Below are 21,590 nucleotides of genomic sequence, written 5' to 3' on the forward strand. Positions count from 1 at the left end.
AATATCTCTTTCTTTCCAATTAAAAATAAATGTTTTTTGGAAGGAAATTATGCTCGATGAAAAGAGTCTAATCCTCAAAAATACAAGATACCAAAAAAAGAATAAAATACAAAGCTACATAAGTTAAACTGAAGAAACAAAAGCATTCCAATTTAAACGAATATCCTGAATGGAATAAGCAAAAAGTGAATTGGGACAAATCTGCACAAAAGCACTTGAACACAGCAATAAAATAAACACAATCAAAAGATCCAATAAACAAAAACATCATTTAACCACAAGAAATGCACCAACTCTTCAGATTTAGGGTTCTATTCGACGAAATCGATAGTTTATGGTTGAAATTGACTCCATGCCTTGAAGTAGAGTTTAAAAAAATAAATCATTTCGAAAATTTGTTTATCAAAGAAATATTTTAGTAATTTATTTGCTTTACCTTTAAGAACGTCAGGTTTTACAGACAACTCCCATAGGCAGCCCTTCTTTTTGTTAGCTGAGTGATTTGCCTCTGCAACAATCCTTGCAACTAAGGTTTGCCCAACCCTGAAGTTACTAAATGGAGCTTCTGAAGTTTCATCAAGCATATTACTAACCTGTGCACAACACTGGTCAAGCTTGTTGAACATGATAATCGGAGATAATGCATAGAATCAGAATTATCTTTATATGGTTGAAACATATATTTGTAAATTTACCTCTGTCACGTGAACTCTTCCACGTAATCCAGTTCCAAATTTTAATCTCATTTCAAGGGGCTGAATATCAATGATCTGGAAAGCATTGCATCAAATAAGAATTCTATATACAATTTCCAACATAGAAACAAATCTGAAACAAAAAAAAATGTTATCTCGATGCAAGCTTTCCTAATAAGAGAACTGAGAATGAGGTCCCAAAGGTTCAATCAAACATAAAGACTGGAGGGAAAACACCTACCTCTGCATGAACCAGAGATCCCACTTCACGTGAAGAGTTCTTCTTTGACCGTTTTGAACCAGGTGTAACAATGCCCTCACTTATTGACTTTAGAAGCAGTAGCAGCCTCCCAAATGTTGACGGACATGGAAGAGCCACAACTGAGGCAACAACGCTGCATTGATTTCATGCGTAAAGCACTTGTAAAATTATAAAGATACAAGTCCAAGGGTGAAGAAAGCCAAAAAGATAAATCTGAAAGAACTAAGTAGAGAAGCCAAGCACCAGGTTACCTAGTATACAACTTGTCGTGCAAATAATGAATATTTTAACTAGCCCAGTAAAAACACACCCACAATAACTAGACAATGGTAAAACCTGAGGGCTAGGAAAAACAAATCATTGTCCTCCAGACTCCCAACACCCGAAACACCAAAGAAAATATAACAAAAAAAAAAGTCTGCAGTTTCAAGGAATGATGAAGGTGAAAAGCAGAAAACGGGGAGCCCTTTTTTCTTTTTTTGGTGAGGGGGAGGGGAAGTAGGAAGATGGATAGGTAAGATGCTGTTTTTCACCTTTGTCCGATTGTAAATTGCTTCTGATGAAGCCTTTGGGTATTGTAATCATATGTTGATGCATAACCGATAGCATAACCAAACTCTGGCAATGAAAGGACCTATAATGAAGTAAAATGGAAATCAGAAGAGGAGTGAAATGATGTGAAACAACACACAAATATATTCTCCTCCAGGTTTCTTTTTAAAAAAGAGGGAAAAACAAGGAAAGAAGATTAAACAATAACATCAAAAACATGCCAGATAGTTCTCTTTCACAGCTTCCACTACAGCATGCACAGTCTGATTCATCTCTAAGTCCTTCAATGCTTCTGCCTTTCGTTTCTGTTACCAAAGTACGTTTTTTTCTTATAAGAAACATTTCATTGAGAAATGAAATCGGGGAAACCCCAAAAGCCAAAAGGCAAATTAATGTGTATTATATAAATCATAATGTCAAATTTGAGAGAGATATTATCATCTCTGACGATGAGAATAGTATCAACAACAGGAAGAAAATTAAAATTTGAACGGTTCAAAACAAGTCATCTCTGGCTTAGCTCTCTTGTCAGAAGCACTATAGAAAGGGGAAAAAAAAATATTTTTACTTATATAGAACTGAATATTAGGCTTCACCTTCCTACTAGTTTGCCGGCTAGAATTGTTTGCCATCCAGTTATCAACTATTTCAGGTTTTAAGGATAAATCAACAAGCCGTTCAGTTTTAGAGACATCAAGAACAGCAGCCTGAATAGTAGAACCTGTTTCCACTATGGACCCACTCACTGCACAGATTATATAACACTAGTTACAAGCAGTCTTCTATCAAAATCAGTCAGGTAATAAAAAATAATACATAGAACTTACATCCATGGAGTGCAATAAAACCAAAAACATCATGGTACTTCTCAAAGCTGATAGTAACTCCAATATCCTTGACCTCTTGAACTTCTCCCTCAACCACACTACCAATTGAAAATTCTTCTGCCCAGTTTGATTCATCCAATGATTGGAGCTTTGCAATCTGTATAGAACCATGTCAATTTAAAGCATTAAAAAAAATAACTAAGTTAGCTGATACATAGTAAAAATTACATGGTTTGAAAGGCCTTGAAAGATCAACTTCATGTGACTCGTTCACTATTTGGGAAAGATAACCCAATTTCCAACAAGAATGAACAAAAGAATACAAGGACATACAAGAATGAAGACAAAACAAAAGGAGCCAAGCTTCCGTAAGGGGATCCAGTCAAAAAAAAAAAAGACCCACCGAGTAATTACAAAAAGATGTAACCACCCAAAAAAATGAAACCGAACAAGGCCCCAAACATCAACCAAAGTCCTCTCAACCCTCGAAAGATTCTAATAATTCTCACACTCAAAGGCCTACAAAACCACATATCCCACCCACAACAACAACAACAAAAAAAAAAAAAAAAAAAAAAAAAAAAAAAATCCCTTCTCGTACTAAGAAGGAACTCCTCAATCATGGAGCAACAATCCGTTGGCCATGCTAGGTGGAAACCAAACATGCCTCAAAGTGACAACTCCAAACCATGTAACTTGTTTACTATGTAAGACAAGTAAAAAAGAAAGCAGAAACCTAAAAAAAGAATGCACAGATGTACATCTAAAAGTATACCTAAGCCAAAAGAAAAACCAATTAAATATTAAGTTTAAAAAGAATCTACAAGTTCTTTACACCAACAACAAAACAAGAATATTATAGCCATAGAGTAAAAATTGAATCTTTCAAAACCAAGATGAAGAAACATATCATTTTTAAGCCATGGAAATATTGATAGAACATCAAGAACATCAAGAAATACTAGAAAAGTTGGCAAAACATATGTGCATAACAAGCTCCACCCCTTCTAACCTATTATTTATCAGTTTTAACTTTTTTCGCTTTTCTCGGAATATTTCAAGCATCAACATTTCACAGATATTTATATTGACATTGCCACAAGTTTGACTGTTCAACTTTTCTATCATCATTAACATTTTACTCCTCTCACTGTCGATGATAGTAATTTGTCAACATATGCCCCCCACCCCCCACACCAAATATGTACCTTCTCTTCCGTCAAAAAGAATTCCTGTATAAAAGAGGCGTCGGTTGAAAAGCAAGTTGACTGCTTCAAAGAAAGTGTGATTCTACCCGTTTCACCACTAACCTGAAATATCAAAATACAATTACATATTAGTTTACAACCAAATATATTTCTACTTTACAACTGTGCATATTCTTCCTTAAAATAGGTCACTGACATCAACTACACTACTCCGAACAGATTGCCCAATGTAAAAAGCTTCCTGTAAATCCAATTTCCGGTCTTCCATAGCCTGAAGCATAAGAATGCAGAGATTAAAATTTGGAATTAATACTGGAAAAAATCTTGTCACAAAATTCGTTACCTTATTTCGTGGAGAAAAGCCAGTTAAACGTCCTAGAAAGCGAACAAAACAACCTCTTTCTATTATGTTAGAAATGAATCCCTAGAAGAGAGAACAGATTGATAGAATGAGTTGAAGTTCAGAGCAAGAGAAATCAAATTGACACAACACTGATGTTTGACCAATGCTTGCATATATCAGCCACTTACATGGATAACAGAATATTGCTTTACTTGACTCAGGTCAGATGGAAGCACATGAGCCAAATTGATTAGAGATTGTTTTGCAGAGAGGATTAAATTTTGGCCTTCAATATCTGAAAATAGTGGGAGAAGAATTATCAAACCATAACATCCAAATCATGAATGAATTTACAGATGAAAAGGCTACCATTAAAAGAAAAGTTAGGTGTACTTGTGGGGAAAGCAGAAAGAAAACAAAAGAAAATGGGTCCAAACAATATTTTCAAAAAGTTCCAAATACTCTTAAAATCACATAAAGCAGCAAGTACAATCCACCTTTTCATAAAATGAAGCAAAACAGAACCAACTTAATGCAGCATTTCAAATTCTCCAATCACTTTACTGAGAGAACACTACAGGAAGTGTTTAAGAACATATATTATTGATAGTTGCAATGCATGCATTTATACACATAGTGAAAATAAGGGTAAATTACAAATTTGGTCCTTATAGTTTGGAGAAAGAATTTAGTATCTATAGTTTTAAAAGTTAGAACTTAGTCCTTATGGTTTAATAAAATCTCATAAATAGTTCATATGGTTTGATAAAATCCTCTGGATAATCCCTACACCGTAGGAACTATTTATGAAAGCTTTATCAAACCATAGGGACTAGATTCTAATTATAGACTATAGGAATTCTAACTTTATCCAAACTATAGGAACTAAATTTGCAATTTAACCCAGACAATAATATGCTAACAAGCACAAACATGAACACGAACCTTTAACCTCTTGATTCTAGATTTTTTTAATTTATAATTTATATACTATGCCGATATCAATATTTGAAACCTTGCTTGTATGTAACTACCCAATTACAAATAAGTGACCATAGGTCAATTTATAACCAACTACTAACAAATTACAAATATCCTAACGATATCTTTCAATATTTCCCTAGCGATGTTCTTAAAAGAAGATATTGATTTTTTCAAAATAAGAACTTTTAAACTTGAATTTGCAAAAGAATGTGAAATAATAAAACTACCCAGTACAAGGAGTTGATCAAATTGATATCCAGGCTTCAACACGGACTTCATCGAAGAGGCATGTGCTGCAAGTAAGCATCACTAATTAGGAAAATAAACAAAAGATAACATCCACAAGAAAGGAAAAATACACAATGTGCACGTTAAGGTAAAGGTCAATATATACCCTGATGATCTGACAGATGTTCCATGGATATTCTTCCCCTTGAGTAACCGGATCTATTAACATACAATGTTACATGGGTCTCAGTTATTTCATCAACCACACCCGTTACAATATGACCCAACTCAACCTTTGTGTCCTCAGATACCCTGTAATTGAGTTCTCCAATGATAATGACACCTGTCAGAACTTATGTTGCATGTAATAACAAATTCTCCATTTTTTTTTCTATAGAAGAAAATCATAAGAAAAATTAATTTTTTCTCTCAAAATGGCTAACTAGTGCCATTCTATTTTGCCTTTCCTATTTCCTAGTAGTTCCCATTCACAAGAAGTCAGGGTTTTTTCATCTTTCTAAAAAGGGGATACATAACTTTTCATTAAGGAAATGGAAAGAGAGTAATGCTCTAAATACAAAATAGTAAGCAAACAAAACAAAATCAATAAAAATCCTCAGAACAAGTATAAAAGACAACAAGAATCCCAGTAAAGACCTCGCCTATCTGGGACAGATATTTCAGTAACCTACTTCTATTTTTTTTATAAGAAACCAGAAACTTAATAGAAAGCAGCATTCCAATTAGAGACTATAAACAGTACATGATCACAAGAATTAACAAACGAATTATTTGTTCATGTACCAACTTGGCTACTTCTACAATTTCAGAGGCATATTTATAATGTTCTATATCCAATAGTTCCATATGTAGAAAGGAAATGACCATACTTATCTAAATATGAGGTAAACAGAATCAAACCTCGCAGGCTTCATTACAAAACTAAGGCTTATTCGCTTGGAGGAGGGAGTAGAACTTGTTATTCTACATTTGATGACTTGACCGATATGATATGTTGAACTTGGATCAGAACCAGGTTCTATTCCAAGCTCAAATCTGAATAAGAACGGGAAAAATTAGATTTACGATAACAAGCGAATAATTATTAGCTTCCGCAAATAGAATAGTAAAAAATAACTGTATACATGAATTTGCTACACGAGAATGTACAAAAATCTAATAGCATTAGCAACTTTCATTCCTCATTATAAATTCAAGCAATTTCACTTCAATTGAAGTTACTTCAAACAAAAGAACAGACAGGAAACCAACAGAGAAAATAACAATAATTATACACACCTAGGACTTTGAGTCAGTTGAGACAAAGAATAGGGTAGTAACGTAATTTCTATCTTGTGGCAGATGAAAACTTGGAACAAAGAAGATGGACAGAGTAAAGTTCACAATAGCCACATCTGGAATCAAAATATTTATTTTCTTCTTTTTTTTTTAAATGGAAACAAACTTTTTATTAATTCATAAATAGAAAGTACTTTTATTTTCTTTTTATATAAAAGACCAACTTTCATTAATAAAAAAAATAAAGGAATATAAAGGCATACAAAAAATTCAGCCTGCAAAAGGGAGCACCCTGGAAGAAGAATCTCCAATCTTCACCCCTCAAAAGGGAACAACTTTCATTGGATTTTTGGACCCCTAGAGAGATGCGTTAAAATTAGCTAGGGACCAAACAGTGAAAGGTTCCCTCTCCACCTCTCAAAAAAATCGCCCGTAAGTGCAATTCCATGAATAACCTATCAAATAAAGAACTTTACCTTCTTTGGGACTTCCACCTTCCAACAAGCAGAAAAACCCAATTCTATAAAGGAGGAGGGATCTCGTAAGTACTGAAAGAAAGATTTACGATAAATCCATCATAAGGGTTAAGACTCCAACAATAAAAATCCTTTCTCCCTTGCCTAACCACAACTTCCCCCAATAAAGAAAGGAGGGTCACAACCTCCGTCTAAAATCAAAATATTATAACTGCATTATATATTTGTTAGAAGGTTAATTGCTTATTTACTTATACATAGCCCAAAAAAAAGGTTTTTGTTTAATGAAAACTAACCTTTTAATGAAAAACAATGAAAAAAATACAAAGGCATCAAAAAATCCAAGCCCACAAAGGGAACATCACTAAAGTTGGAAGCTCCAAGACTACATCATGAAAGCCTAGAGAGGAACATAGCACCATAGCAAGGATCAAATATCACTCAAATCCCTCTTCATCCCCCTAACAACTGTATTATTCCTCTCCCTTAAAGACCTCACTACAAAGCACACACCCCAATTTGCCAAAAGAACCTCCTCTTCTCCCTAAACGATAGATGGAGAAGAAACTCACTGATCATCTCTCTTAAATCTTTGTGACGAGCTAATTGAATGCTAACAGCCTAAAAAAAGTAACTCCAAACTAACTGCACAAAATCATATCTCCATGTCTTCCTCCACATTCTGACAAAGAATGCAACAAAAGGGCCCAACCAATGAAGCCAACTTTCTTAACAGCCAATCAAGAGTATTAATGCTTTCACGCATAACCTACCAAACAAAGAACTTAACCTTCTTTGGAATTTTTATCTTCTACAGAAACAAAAAATTTAAAAAAAAAAAAAAAAAAAAGTTCCAACATCCAGTGAAAGAACTACAAAAAAAACCCCAAGGGAAGCTTAAAACAAACATCCTTTCTCTCAAGTCTAAACTCAAACTCTCTCATCAAAGACAATAGAGTTGAGACATCCACGTTTACCTATGAAACAACAGACGATAGGAACCAAATAAAAAAGAGAGTTATCAGCAACATAGGACTACTCATAGAGGAAAAATGGTATAAACAGAAGGAGACTTAGCACATAGGAATCTATCCCCCACTCACTTATCCACCCAAAAATATGCTTCCTTTCCATCACTCACGCATAATAAACAGGTAAGAAAGAAAGGGACTTCAATGGATATATCTTTCCACCCATTTTTAGACTGCTTTTTAACCCCACCAGACAACACTCAAAAGGATGAGATTCATAGTTGATCGCAATAATCCTATACCAAAGGGTTTAAGGCTCGAGGAGAAACGAAAAATCCATTTAGCCAACATGACTTTGTTACGAGTCCTTAAATTCTCGAATTCTAACCCCACAAGGTTCACTGGCTTCCCTATCACATCCCAGCTCACAAGATGCGAAAATGAAATGACAGTTCTTGTTACTACAATATGCAAATCTTGAAAATAGGCAAATTATAGTTAGTCAACCACAGAAAGATAATAAGTTCAAAAGCTATATGGATGCAGTATACAACTTGCCTAGGAGCAAAACCTTGAACCCCATTGTAAAACCTGACAAAGCAACCATGTTTTTCAATCTTCGTTATCCAGCCATGGGCCACTAATCCTGCAGTAGCATCAGCATATGAACTAAGAACCTCCAATTTTGATTTTACCTGTAAATTGGCATGTATCAGAATAACTAAGCAGATACTGATGTCCAAGTTATGACAAGAGCCTAATTTTAAAGTAGCTAGAACAAAACGAGTTGAATGTAATAATTACAGTCAATAAGATAGTGCAGACTGCAGAGTACAATAACAAATAGAATACTTGGTCTAGGATTATTTAATCAAAAACTATGATAATGGTATAATTGCAGGGTTTTAATGCACGTGCACGGAAGCAAAGCTCATGATACTCTTCAATTGCTAAAACTAAAACTGTCAAACTTAAGAAGTTTACATATTGTTCGTTTTCACATTTTTATTGGATGGAAAATTAAACTGAGAATAGACAGTATGGTTTACAATGCATGATGACCAGAAACGTGGAAAAAAGTGTGGGAAGATAGAAGTCCATTTAAACATGTAAAATAATGAAGCCTACAACATTGGAGCCCCCTAAGTATAGTAAAAAGAATCCTTGTTGTTTCTAACTAAAACTGTATATGACTGGGAAGTAACTAGTTGTTTCTAACTAAAACTGTATATGAGTAAATCAACAGAAGCTAATTAATAAGCTATAACCTGTAATTGATTAATAACAAAAAATATCAATGCAACTTTTTTTCAGAAAAGGAAAAAATACTTTTTACTGATTAAATGAAAAAAGAATGTAACTAACTAAACAGCATGTAAAGTACCACAATAGCCTAAATCACACTTAATCGTATTCTTTAAATTTTAAACAGAAACTGAACTTTTCATTGAGAGCTTAATGCTCAAAATACAGTGAGACAAAGAATATAAATACAAGAACAAAGAAACTTGGGATCAGCAGGGATGATAATTCAGTCTAACATACAGAAGACAACCAACTACGTGATTGCAGTACGTACATAAGCACTCCTCTCATCAACTATTTCTCTATCTCTATCTCGGTGTAAATTATGCTCCCCACTTTTGCAATTAAGCCTATCCGTAGTGTTTTTTTAAAGCTCAAGGCACAATAAAGCACAATAGTCTTCTGGGACTTAAGTGCAAGGCGCAAAAAAAGCCTATCCCCGCCCGGAGGACTTTTTAAAACACTGCCTATCCTCACTTATAGACTATAGTTCATCGGGATAGTTTTATGTACATCCATTGGATAGGAAGTTCTCTCTTTTTTGTGATTACATTCATGTCAATGAAATGATTTGTTTCCCATTTTAAAAAACTTAAAATTTAAATTAAAAAAAATATATTATTTAAAAAACCTGAAATTTCGTATCTGAAACTCCTGCCAAACTAATAAATAACAAATAAGAGCAACTATATTTATATGATTCAAGGACCCATATAAATACAGATCAAATAAAAGGAACATACGAGCGTCTTCTTGTGTGTAACAGTTATTCTCTTGGACTTGCAACCAAGCACACGGAAAATCAATTCAGCCCCAACCTGCATATTGGCATGGCAACAGAATTTGAAGTTCCAAAACTAAGAAACATTTCATGTAATCGTAGCACAATCAATATAGCTTCCTATGTAACACAGAACAATCCGCCACGTTGTCCATCAGAGAAAATAAGAGACGTTAACACCCTCAGTTTTTAAATTTTCATGGGCCATCTTTTTAAAAACAATAAATTATGACTATTTGAGCCAATTGGATGACTTATTGTAATCTCCTTTGCTTGGGACTTCACAATTTGTTGTAAATTCAAACCATCTCCAGAGCCATTTCTAGCCCTATATAAATATGAACTGAATAATAGATCCCCAGATGATTCCATGTACCCTATACTGATCTTTAAAAGTTATTCTATCTCTTGCCATATGTAACCAAAAATAGATTTTATGGAATGGAACAGTTCGAAATAATGACCTTGAATTTTTTCCGAGGTTTAGCAATTTCAAACTCAGACATGTGACTAAGAGGACACAGAGCTTTAAGACCGCCAGGAAATTGCACAATAGCACCAAAATCATCGACAACTATGACTTTAGCACGTATCAACGTCCCAGGCTTCACATCTGAGTAGGAAAACACTGGACCTTCAAAGGCACTGGCCTGTCAAAAATCAGAACATGTTCTATTATCAAATGAGCTCATATCAAATGGGTGCATCAATTTGTAAATGTAACCAACTGTGAACTAAGCAAAGAAAAAAGAAGGAATGAAAGAGGATGAAATAATAAAATGCCTTAATTACTTCCATAATCCAATGGTATAAAGCAACACCTCAAACAAAAACTATATCAACTATAATATCCTCCGATCATACTGTTGAAGAGGCTAGAACTCTAATTATTTGAGCGAAGTAGCAAAGGATATCTTGTTGAACTTTGAGGTCATGGTTATTAACTTAGAAAATGAAAAATTGGAGGAAGAAATGAGAAGTAAAGTGGTCAAAAAAAAAAAAGAAAAAAAAAAGATGAAAACACATTATCATTCCACTATCAAGTTAATCCTTCAAGGTGGAAAATTGTTTAATTGGAAAACCTTAATGATAATGACGAGGTTTTGTAAGAGAGGATGAAACTGAAAAAGAGACAACTTAACTTCAGTATCAGATTAGGAGTGTCCAGATTCTTAACAAAATCTATTCGTGACTATAATAAAAGATTCCAGTAATTTTTTTTCTGAGAAAAATAAAATATGGAAGGCAATCACGTGTATTTGGGTTCTAATAAGCCCTTGGATTAGATGGTTTTACATTTACTTCAGAAGTCTCTTAGAAATCTAGGAAAATCGCTAAACAAGAAACTTGGAGTGTTCCAAGATTTGTTTGAGAATCATCATTCAGAGTAAGAGCTCTAACAAAATAATAATAATAATAATAATAAAAAACAAGCCAAATGTTATCTTAGTTTGAAATATGGTCAAGAAGTTTATCTAAGATTTGTTTTTGTAAGTTCACTAAACCACTCTACATTTGACCATTATTTTATGAGGCTGCTTTTGTTTCTCTCTTTCATTTTCAGGTTGGTTCCTTGTGGACATTTTCTCTCTTCGGCTCACAGGATAGTGGACACCCCTCCAAGAATGAGAAAAAGGCCTCTTTGGCTCAACTTCTCTAGGACTTTCCTCCGGCTAACGTGGTTTTGAAAGAAATGCTCAGATCTTCAAGAACAGAGTTTTGATAGTTTTAACACACTGCCTTTTAAACACTTCACATGGTGTAAATTGTCCCCACCCACCCCCCCTCCCTCCCTCCCTCCCTCCAACTACAGGTTAACTGATTTTATTCTCTTGACCATGTTTCATCTTCTTCTCATTCTTTTACACGTTTTTCCAATATAAAGTTGCATCTTACCAAACAATTAAAGCTGACAACCTAGTGATTGATGGATATCATATTAGTGTTGCTTCATTTTTCGTAAAGTTTGAGTTGGCAATTTGGCCACTCTTACCCATACAAATCAAAGAACCGCCCTCATAGACAGGAATTCCCAGCTCACTCAGGATTAAGGTCATGTCACCTATGGTCATTTTAGTGAAATGTAAGTCTCAATTATCAACGACGCTATATAAAAAGAGTAATCATCTCATGGCTCGGTCTTATAAAAACTCTTTGTATAGGACACTCCCGCTCGCATGTCTCCACATGAATAGTCAGAATCATTTTGTAGTACTTTACAACACTTGTAAACATCTACAAAGCGGGTTGTATCCATAGTGTCAACAGGATAAAGTATCTCTCCTTTATCCATCTACTACAAACATTTAGGTTATTACTTAAGGTATGATCCACTTGTATGTCTCACATACATGCTTAAGTTACATGAAATAACCACGGATCTTAATTTATTAGATTTGAGTAAATGCTTATAAAACAATATTTATTTTATTAATAAAAATATGTTTACAGAGGTGTTTACAAACTACGAGACCACCAGGAGAATTAGGACACCAATCCCAACAATCTCCCACTTGTCGTAATGCCTCGGGAGACTAATGTACAATACATAAAAATAGTATAATATACAATAAATTAGGGTATACTCTATACCTAGTATCATCTCCCACTTGCCTAGACAAGGTGCCACATGTCCCGCAGACCCAGACTCTTCAGATGACCCTCGAACACTTTAGCCGTGAGAGCCTTTATAAACGGATCAGCAACATTGTGCTTCGACGTGATCTTTGTGGCTATCATATCATCGTGATGTACAATCTCCCTGATCAAATGATACTTCTGTTCGATATTCTTGTCTCTTCAGTGACTCCGAGGTTCCTTTGAATTTTCCATAGCCCCGCTGTTATCACAATAGAGAGTGATCGACAAAGACATATTTGGAACAACTTCCAAATCTATGAGGAACTTCCTAAGCAAAACAGCCTCTTTAGCTGCTTCACAAGCGATTACGTATTCGGCTTCCATAGTTGAGTTTGCGATGCATCCTTGCTTGATGCTTCAGTAAACTACAACTCCTTCATTCAGAGTGAACATTGACCCTGATGTCGATTTCTGAGAATCTCTATCATTCTGAAAGTCAGAGTCTATGTATCCTGTAAGGATCAAATCCTTATCTCTATACATAAACATATAGTCTCTCGTTCTCCGAAGATACTTGAGAATCTTTTTGATCACCGTCCATTGATCAATCCTAGATTGGACTAATATCGATTGGCAATCCCTACTGCATAGCAAATGTCAGGTCTAGTACATAACATTACATATATGAGGCTACCAACAGCCGATGCATAGGGAATCCATCTCATTTCCTCAACCTCTTGAGGTGTCTTAGGACACTATTCCTTAGACAAAACAATTGCATGCCTGAAGGGTAATAAACCCCTTTTGGAATTCTGCATCGAGTACCTGATCAACATCTTGTCCATGTACGATACCTGAGATAAGGCCAACCTTTTGTTTTTACGATCCCGAATGATCTGGATACCTAGAATAAACTACACCTCTCCTAAATCTTTCATTTGGAATTGGGCGGCTAGCCACTTCTTAATGTCAGCTAGAAAACCTACATCATTCCCAAGGAGTAGGATATCTTCCAATACAACACTAGGAAAGCTACTTAACTGTTGATGATTTTTTTGTAAACACAAATCTCATCAACATTTTGATCAAAGCCAAATGATTTGATTGCACTATCAAATCGAATGTTCCAAGATCTAGATGCTTGTTTTAACCCATAAATGAACCTATTAAGCTTGCAAACTTTTTGCTCTTGATCTGGGTCAATGAATCCCTCTGGTTGAACCATATAGATGGTCTTCTCAAGATTACCATTCAGAAAGGAAGTCTTGATGTCTATTTGCCATATCTCATAATCATAAAATATGGCTGTGGACAGGAGAATCCTGATAGACTTCAACATGACAACAAGTGAGAAAGTTTTCTCATCGTCCACTCCCTCGACCTGGGTATAACCCTTTGCCCGAGTCTAGCCTTAAAGGTCTGCACCTTTCCATCTACACCTTGTTTTCTCTTATAGATCTACTTACACCCTATAGGTTTTACCCCATCAGGCTGATCCATAAGTTTCCAGACGGAATTAGAGTACGTAGACTTCATTTCCTGATTCATGACTTTAATCCACTCATTTTGTCAACATCCTCTAGTGCTTGCTTATAAGTCAATGGATCCTCAACTCCATCATCAGACATGATGTTTTGATCTTCAGTCAAACCCATGTAACGTTCTAGTGGGTTCACAACCCTCCCACTACGTCGAGGCAGTCTCAACTCTTGAGATGGTTGACTAGATGAAGTGACATCAACAACTTTTGCTAATCTATCAGTCTGTTCAACAACTCTTGTTGATCTCTCAGTAGTCTCATTAGAAATCTCATTTAAAACAAGCTTACTTCGTGGTTTATGATCCCTTATGTGGTCTTCTTCCAAGAAGATAGTATTTGTCGATACAAACACCTTGTTCTCACTTGGATTATAGAAGTACCCACCCCAACTTTCGAACGCGATTCCAACTTTTTAGGGTTAGCCATTAGCACGTGGGCTGGATGGTAACTTGTAGAAATACAAGTTATTTTTTCTCTTAAGTTGGAACAACTAAGGTTTTTAATGATAAATTCTCCTCATTTTTAGAAGAAACGCATGGATTTATTCAAACATTAGCAAACTCAAGAAAAGAAGTTTTATTACTAAATATCGCGGCAATAACGCATCGTATTACAGGATTTCAACGCAAGGATTAACGCTAACGCATTAGAAAAGTGATAACTTGTAGAAATACAATTTATTTATGCCACATTATCTAGATATTGCATCCAAAAGTTAGTGAATATGCGCCGATTGTATGAAAATTAGCCTAGTATTACAATAATTATAAATGTTTGCAATTATACCCACTAACACCATAAAGATGGAAGACAAGCCGAACTTTACTCTATTTTGTAGGAGACCAAGTCACCGCTTGCGCTCAAGGCTCACGAGAAACTGATCAACGCATCTCTGTTACATTGCGCCCGTCAATCAACAATGAAGAGATGATTACCGCAATGACGGCGTAATGCGACAGTCGGTCCAGAGCTGTATTTCAACCGCATGCGGTAATAAAAACAACACCACATGCGAATCCACAATCGAAAGATGTAGCTGAGCAACGCAAAAACGGAGGATTGAGACACATGTACAACTAACGGTTGTGCAGAATTGACGGTCTGATTGCATAACAGAAGGAATAATATCCCTACATCTTCAGAATTACCATAACCATCAGTGGGGACCACAAGGCCGGAGTCAAAGATCTGCACCTATAAATACCCCATTAATTTCAGAGAAAAAGGATGCTACGGGATATGGGGTAAATGCTGCAAAACTGTTGAGAGAAAAGGTTGAGCTGAGTGCTTAAGTGAAGAAATCCGGGAAGAAGACGAGATAAGGTCGAGAGGTGAATCTCAGATTTAATCTGCCAAACACCCGATTGAAAGCTCTGTGCAAAGATCCCTGCTATCGGTGGAGCAAGCCTTAGAGGAAAGCTCTTCCTACCATCAAATCCATCCTATCCGGCAAGTAGATCTCCATCGAATCAGTGCCAAGACATTGGCCTTTGTTTGTATCTGTTCTATCTCTTTCATCGTTGTATTTCACGTTCTCTTTATCTCTTCATTCACACACCATGTATCAAACGTTTAATAGAGATATTAAATGTTTTGATAGCTTTCATTTATCATTTTCTGTCTATTTTCGTTCACCCGTCAATCACTTTCTTCATGATGTCTTCTTAATTCCCTGATAAGCAATATGAATTAACCAATTATGCCATTTCGACCTATCGAGAGAAGGTCAAAAGAATGCGTTAACTAAAGCGAGTAGTACTTACAGACATGGAAGCAACGGTTTGTTCATTACGTTAGTCTCTGTTTCACCATAGACATATGGGAGTGCGACCGATCACTGAAAGGTGTACGCCAAGAGAAGAGGGGAACAACATTTGTAGCTTCAACGCAATTGAGAACTTGTGTTGTTTATATTATTTGTCTTTCTCTTTCTATTCTGTTCATAAGACTTATCGTCGCATTCCACGTCTTTGCACAACTTTCACAGCCAGCTTTGACCCCAACATTTTGTAACATGAAGCCTGTATCTTGTATCATCTAGCTTAGGTTTATTGTATTTCATTTTATTATCGCATCTTTACTGCTTTACTTTATTTTATCGCAATTTATATACCTGCACAAACACATTTTTAAAGATTAAAAACCTGGTTGCATATATCATGAACATACAACAATAACCTAAATCAGTCCCCGTGTTCGACCTCGGATCACACCAAGAAACTTGCGGTGGAATTACACTTGGTTCTATCATAAGAAAACTTGTGACAACACATGGCATACTACGTGAACGTCAATAATTAACGCATATTTAGAAGTAGTATTGCATCATTTCGAGCATAGAACATCATCAATCTTACCTATCAAAACCTGCGTTACAAGTTTATGGCGCCATTGTCAGGGACTTGGTTAACGGTTTATTGTTTGAGTGTGTTTTTGGTATTTTGCAGGACAGATCTCATTGTACTGGTTGTTCAACATGGAGAGCAGCCTAACAGTTTATCAGTCCTAGTACTGAACCAAAATTTATAATTGACCCTGAGATCGAGTGAACTTTTCGCGCAAGGACACGTCAGAACCGAATTAGGCGAAAGAAGGCAGCCAACATGGTGGACAATAACGATAACGCGGTGCCAGCTGTGAACCAAGGGGCTGTTAGACTGGCTCAGGATCCTGTCTTCCTGGTGGCTGATCGCAACATCCCAATGCGTAATTATGCGGCACCCAATTTGTATGATTTTTGGCCTGGAATCTCAAGGCTGACTGTGAAAGAAAACGTGCGTTTTGAAATTAAGCTGGTCATGTTGCAGATGATTCAAAATGTCGGGCAGTTCGGGGGTTTACAAGGTGAAGATCCACATGCCCATCTGACTAGCTTTGTCGAGATGTGCAACAATTTTTCCTTACCTGCCGTGACCCTAGAAAATATAAGATTGTATCTGTTCCCTTACATCTTAAGGGACGAGGCTAAGAGGTGGGCTTACTCACTAGAGCCAAATGAGATCACTTCATGGGATCAATTGGTGGAGTGGTTCATGAAGAAGTTCTTCACACATGTCGTCAACGCAAGGCGATGAAAGGATGTGTTGAACTTTGAACAGAAGGAAAATGAGACCCTTAGCACCGCCTGGGTGCGATTCAGGAGACTGGTGAAAAACTGCCCGCATATCGGGATTCTCGATTGCGTCTTGATGGAAACATTTTACAATGGCCTGAACAGAGGAATGTAGGATGTTCCTGATGCCTCCGCGGCAGGAGGTTTTATGGATAAGACATACATAGAGGCCAAAGTCATCCTCGACTGCATCTCGCAAAATATGGATGATTGGATCGACGATGGTTATGGAGGCCGAGGCGCTGATAGAAGGAAAACTGAAACAACCATTGTCCCTGCGGAGACAATGACCATATTGGCCTCGTAGATGGCCACGGTGACCTCGATCCTTCAGTCAATGGCAATCAACCAAGGAGCCATTGCTCCACAATCAGCGCAACCCGTTGCACCAGCTCAAGTGGCCGCAATCAGTTGCGTCAATTGTGGAGGGGCTCACGGAGCTGATGTGTGTCCATTGAACCTTCAGCAAGTGTGTGCTATTTAGAGCAACCCCTTCAGCAACACCTATAATCCGGGCTGGAGAAGCCATCCTAACTTCGGTTGGGGAGGCAATCCTAACCTACGGGGGCCAGTGAACCATCAAGAGGGCAGTAGAGGAAATCCCCCTTTTCACCACAACCAAGGGCAATCAAGACCGCATAACCAGCAACCATCATCGTCTAACACCTCAGGTGGCTCGTTAGAGACGCTGCTGAAGCAGTATATGGATAAAAATGATGCAGTGATGCAAACACAAGCATCTTCTATAAGGAATCTGGAGATCCAAGTGGGCCAGCTGTCCTCTGAGCTAAGAAGTCGAACACCGGGAACATTGCCTAGCAATTCAGAAGCCCCAGGATCTACAGGAAGGAGCAATGTCCTTAAGACATTGAGCAGGCAAGCCTGATCGCCTGCGGAGATGTGGATTGCGATCGCCCAGGATAATGCAATTTTTGGTCCATATCTTAATACTATGTTTACTGCTTTATTGAATTTCTGTCTCTTTAAATTCTGAATTCTGTCTTCAATTCTTCATTTAATTCAATTTTGACTTTATGAATTTATTTCTTCATTCACTTTTATGCATTTAATTCTATCTCGTCTTTAATTCTTTGACTTTTTTTTTTGTAATCAATGCGTTGTGCTTTAATTGGTAAATGATTGAGTAATAAAGGAAAATCTATTGCCATAAGTCACAACACTTGTGCTGATGAAAATTATAAAATAAAAATAATAAAACAATTAACAACAAGAAAGCAAGACGACAATGGACGCATCCTAACCCAATTAGGAATGCTTTGCGTTCAACTGGATTGAGTTGAGGGGTGTGTTGCACTCGCATGTGTCCTTTGCCCGTCCTTAGCCAAATGCACTATATTGAGGTATCCTTCAGAAATGTGTTAGTTAAGGGGTGTGTTGCGGGGACATATGCGCTGTTGCCCGTCCTCTGCAAAGATACAGTTGCGTTGGTGAGCACAATGCGTTATTCTTTTTCATGTGTCCATTCAAATAAAATATTAAAGAAAATGTGGCAATTTGGGAAGAAGTTAAGTCGATTCGTATCCCCAAGCAATTATGACTTGGCAGACGAAAGGACACTTTTTCTAAAATTCCATAAATGAGGGAGGTGGAACGACGCACCTGTTGAGCTGCTCGAGGTCAGTTGCTGCAAAAATCGCGTGGTCCTCTCCACGACCCAACCTATAAATACGACCTCCTCCTTCATTGGAAACCCTTTACCTCACTTTGGCAAACCAGAAACCTTAAGCGTCTTGCATCCCAAACCTTTCTTTCTCCCCAGCAGCTCGAGTTTTTACTAGACCTTTCCAAGCTCGTATCCATGGCTAACCAAACCCCAAACCAATCCGTTTCACCTTCCACCCCTGATCAAGTAACCATGCGAGAGGCAACATTCCTGGCTGCCAGTCGCAGGCTTGCCGCCCAAGCCCATACAATCCTCAGGCTCGTCGGAAGATCCCGGAGAAATTCCTTGCCCGTTAGGCCTCCTGTGTTCAAGAGAGGAGGAAGCACCGAGAGCATGCCTAGGTCAACACCTGCCATCTCCACTGAAAGCAAAAGGGAAAGACGAGATGATACGGAGGTGTTTGGCAACATCCTAAGTACCTTGGAGCAAGGAGGTGGACTGCCCGAGGCAGGGGATGTAAACCAACCTCCAAGAAGAAAAGAAGAGGAAATTGGTGGTGGAAGAAGTGGTGGTTGAAGAAGAAGAAAAGAAGAATGATGTTCTGGTCCCGGAGACTCAGGAGGCAACTGTCATCACAGAAATTTATGACGAAGCTCCAAAAAGAAAATAAGAGGAAATTTCGATCAAGTAAAGAGAAGAAGAAGAGATCGCAGTCGAGGAGGCCAAAGAAGCAGAGGTTACATTAGTGACCTCTGACATTGCGATGGAGGAGTTTGCAAGGGATGCGCAGCTAGAAGAGGCTAAGAAGGAAGATAAGAAGAGAGGAAAGCAGCCAGAAAAGGCTGATAAGGAAGATAAGAAGAAGAAGAAGAGCAAGGGAAAAAAGGCTAGAGGGGCGGAGTATTCACGTCATCTCAAGGCAAGAAAGAACAAAGAGCAAAAGGATGATAATGAAGATGAAGAGGCGAAGAAGGAAAGGAAGAAGAAGGAGAAAGAGGAGAGAAGATTGAGCCGACATGAGAAAAGGCGCCTGAGAGAAGAAGAAGGAGCAAGACAGAGGGCTACGAACCCTGAGAATGATGGAGAATCAACCTCCGTAAGGGAGGATAGGGGGGAAACGACACAGTTAATGGAATCGACGCAACCCATACTAACGTAAATAGTTGTGACCGAAGAATGAGAAGAAGCAGAGGGAACCCCCCTAATGTGGCGTTGCAAGGAGAATGCGCCGCAAGGGTCCATAATTGACCCTCAAAGATTAATTTTGGCATTGGAAGAGAAAGAGAGAAAAAGAAAAGAAGAGAAGGAGAAGCAAGAAAAGATGGAAAGGGGCAAGCTCATCATCGCAGAGGGGGATAGAATAAGAAGATTAGAGTTTGATGCAATGCGACGTAACAATGAGCTTGCCACACTTGAAGGGATCCGGAAGCACGAGGAGGAACAACGTCTGTTGCTGACCTCTGAGTAATTCGAAGAAGAGTTTGCGAGAGAAGAAAAAGAAGAAGAAGAAGAAGAAGAGAGAAGGAAGATGGAAGAAGAGGACAGATTGTTGTTTGAGGAGAAGAGAAAGAAGTGTGAAGCCAACAAACGGCGCTTATTTAAGAGCAAGGGCAAAGAGCTCGCTGAGCGCGAGAAAGAAGAGTAACGCATAGAGTGGGAAAAGAGAGAACGACAAGTAGCCCGCCTTGCGTTGGAAAAAGGCAAGGCTATAGCAGAAAGCAATGAACCCATAGCGGCCGAGAAGCGATCATCAAAGAAAAAGAAGAACGATGATATGTTGATTGAGATGGGCTTCTATCCTGTGCCGAATCCACTACCTGACCTCATCACAAGTGTAATTATGGAGCATGGGTGGGACACATTCTGCTAGTGCCTATCCATCATAGTGCCTCAGGTAGTGCGAAGCTTTTACTACAGGTGCTTACATGAAAATAGGGATGCGGTGACCTTTGAGGGAGAGACAGTATCCTTCAACGCAAGGGACATCAATGAAATTTATCAAATGGACAACCCTGATGCGCCAGGGAACAAGATTAATGATGATCCCACAGAAGAGTAGATGGAGGACGCATTGAAGATACTAATGCAATCGGGCACGAAGTGGTCAGTCGCACTCAAAGGCATCTACACCCTGGAGTCCAAGTCCTTGCTGCTGGAAGGAAGGCTCTGGGTTTATTTGGTCAAGAAGTGACTGATCCCAACGACGCACGACAGAACTGTATCAAGGGATCGGGTCATGGCCGCGTACTGCATAGCCCGCGACATTTCTATCGACGTAGGACAGTTGATTGCGAGGCAGATCAAAGCATTAATGGGGCATGTTCGGGGGCAGTACTTCTTCCCGTGGATCATTTCAAGTCTATGCCTGTCTATGGGTGTAGGCGTTGATGAGGAACCCATGCCAGAAGTCCACGGCCTCATCAACATAAAAATCTTGAGGATGCTCCTCAAAGATTCTCCACACTGCCTCGAGCTGCCAGTAAAGAGGCCTGCGATCGATTTGAATGCGTCGCTGGAACCCAGACCAAAAAGAAAACGAAGAGAGGATAAGGGAAAAGAGAAGGTCTAGGAGTCACCAATGCAAAATCCTGAACCTATGGACCCTCTTCCCTTAGTCATCTGGCCTCCAAGCCCTCCGAGCCTGCTAGTGCAACCTTCTTCCCCCTTACACGAGCATTTTACAAACCTTCTTCTTGTCCCCAACTCTCCCGTTTACCCAACAGCCCCACCTTCACCATTAGCATCATCACCACAACCCACCATTCCACCGCCGCAAGTTGATGATCCACACGGTTTGGGTGAA

The 21,590-nt window shown here is 38.0% G+C and overlaps 1 protein-coding gene across 3 annotated transcripts; it reads right to left on the reverse strand.

The window, feature by feature from the left end:
• Positions 1 to 317: 317 nt before the first annotated feature.
• On the reverse strand, positions 318 to 10,594 carry LOC150029774 (rRNA biogenesis protein RRP5-like). 3 transcript variants are annotated; one of them, XM_090310375.1, is made up of 17 exons: positions 10,396 to 10,594; positions 9,894 to 9,968; positions 8,404 to 8,540; positions 6,021 to 6,155; positions 5,266 to 5,411; positions 5,099 to 5,164; positions 4,076 to 4,182; positions 3,888 to 3,968; positions 3,741 to 3,815; positions 3,545 to 3,646; positions 2,337 to 2,493; positions 2,106 to 2,254; positions 1,731 to 1,814; positions 1,491 to 1,591; positions 937 to 1,090; positions 696 to 770; positions 318 to 593 (listed from the first exon to the last, which is right to left on the reverse strand). In XM_090310375.1, the coding sequence occupies exons 1-17, from the start codon at positions 10,435 to 10,437 to the stop codon at positions 333 to 335; spliced, it is 1,947 nt and encodes a 648-aa protein (XP_090166501.1). In that variant the 5' UTR covers positions 10,438 to 10,594; the 3' UTR covers positions 318 to 332. The 3 variants fall into 3 exon arrangements, with proteins under 3 accessions (XP_090166501.1, XP_090166500.1, XP_090166502.1); XM_090310374.1 differs by having other exon boundaries at positions 318 to 605; XM_090310376.1 differs by lacking the exons at positions 8,404 to 8,540; positions 9,894 to 9,968; positions 10,396 to 10,594 and adding an exon at positions 6,399 to 6,636 and having other exon boundaries at positions 318 to 605.
• Between the last annotated feature and the right edge of the window lie 10,996 nt (positions 10,595 to 21,590).

Source organism: Benincasa hispida, unplaced genomic scaffold (assembly GCF_027475165.1).
Source record: "Benincasa hispida cultivar pf3 unplaced genomic scaffold, pf3_genome.v1.1 HicScf931, whole genome shotgun sequence".
Lineage (NCBI taxonomy): Eukaryota > Viridiplantae > Streptophyta > Magnoliopsida > Cucurbitales > Cucurbitaceae > Benincasa > Benincasa hispida.

Coding starts and splice junctions, on each gene's coding strand:
- LOC150029774 (XM_090310374.1), bottom strand. CDS start 10,437: ATGTCTGAGTTTGAAATTGCTAAACCTCGGAAAAAATTCAAG. Junction 9,969..10,395: donor AACCTCGGAAAAAATTCAAG/GTCATTATTTCG, acceptor GCCAATATGCAG/GTTGGGGCTGAATTGATTTT. Junction 1,815..2,105: donor GCCGGCAAACTAGTAGGAAG/GTGAAGCCTAAT, acceptor CTTTGGTAACAG/AAACGAAAGGCAGAAGCATT.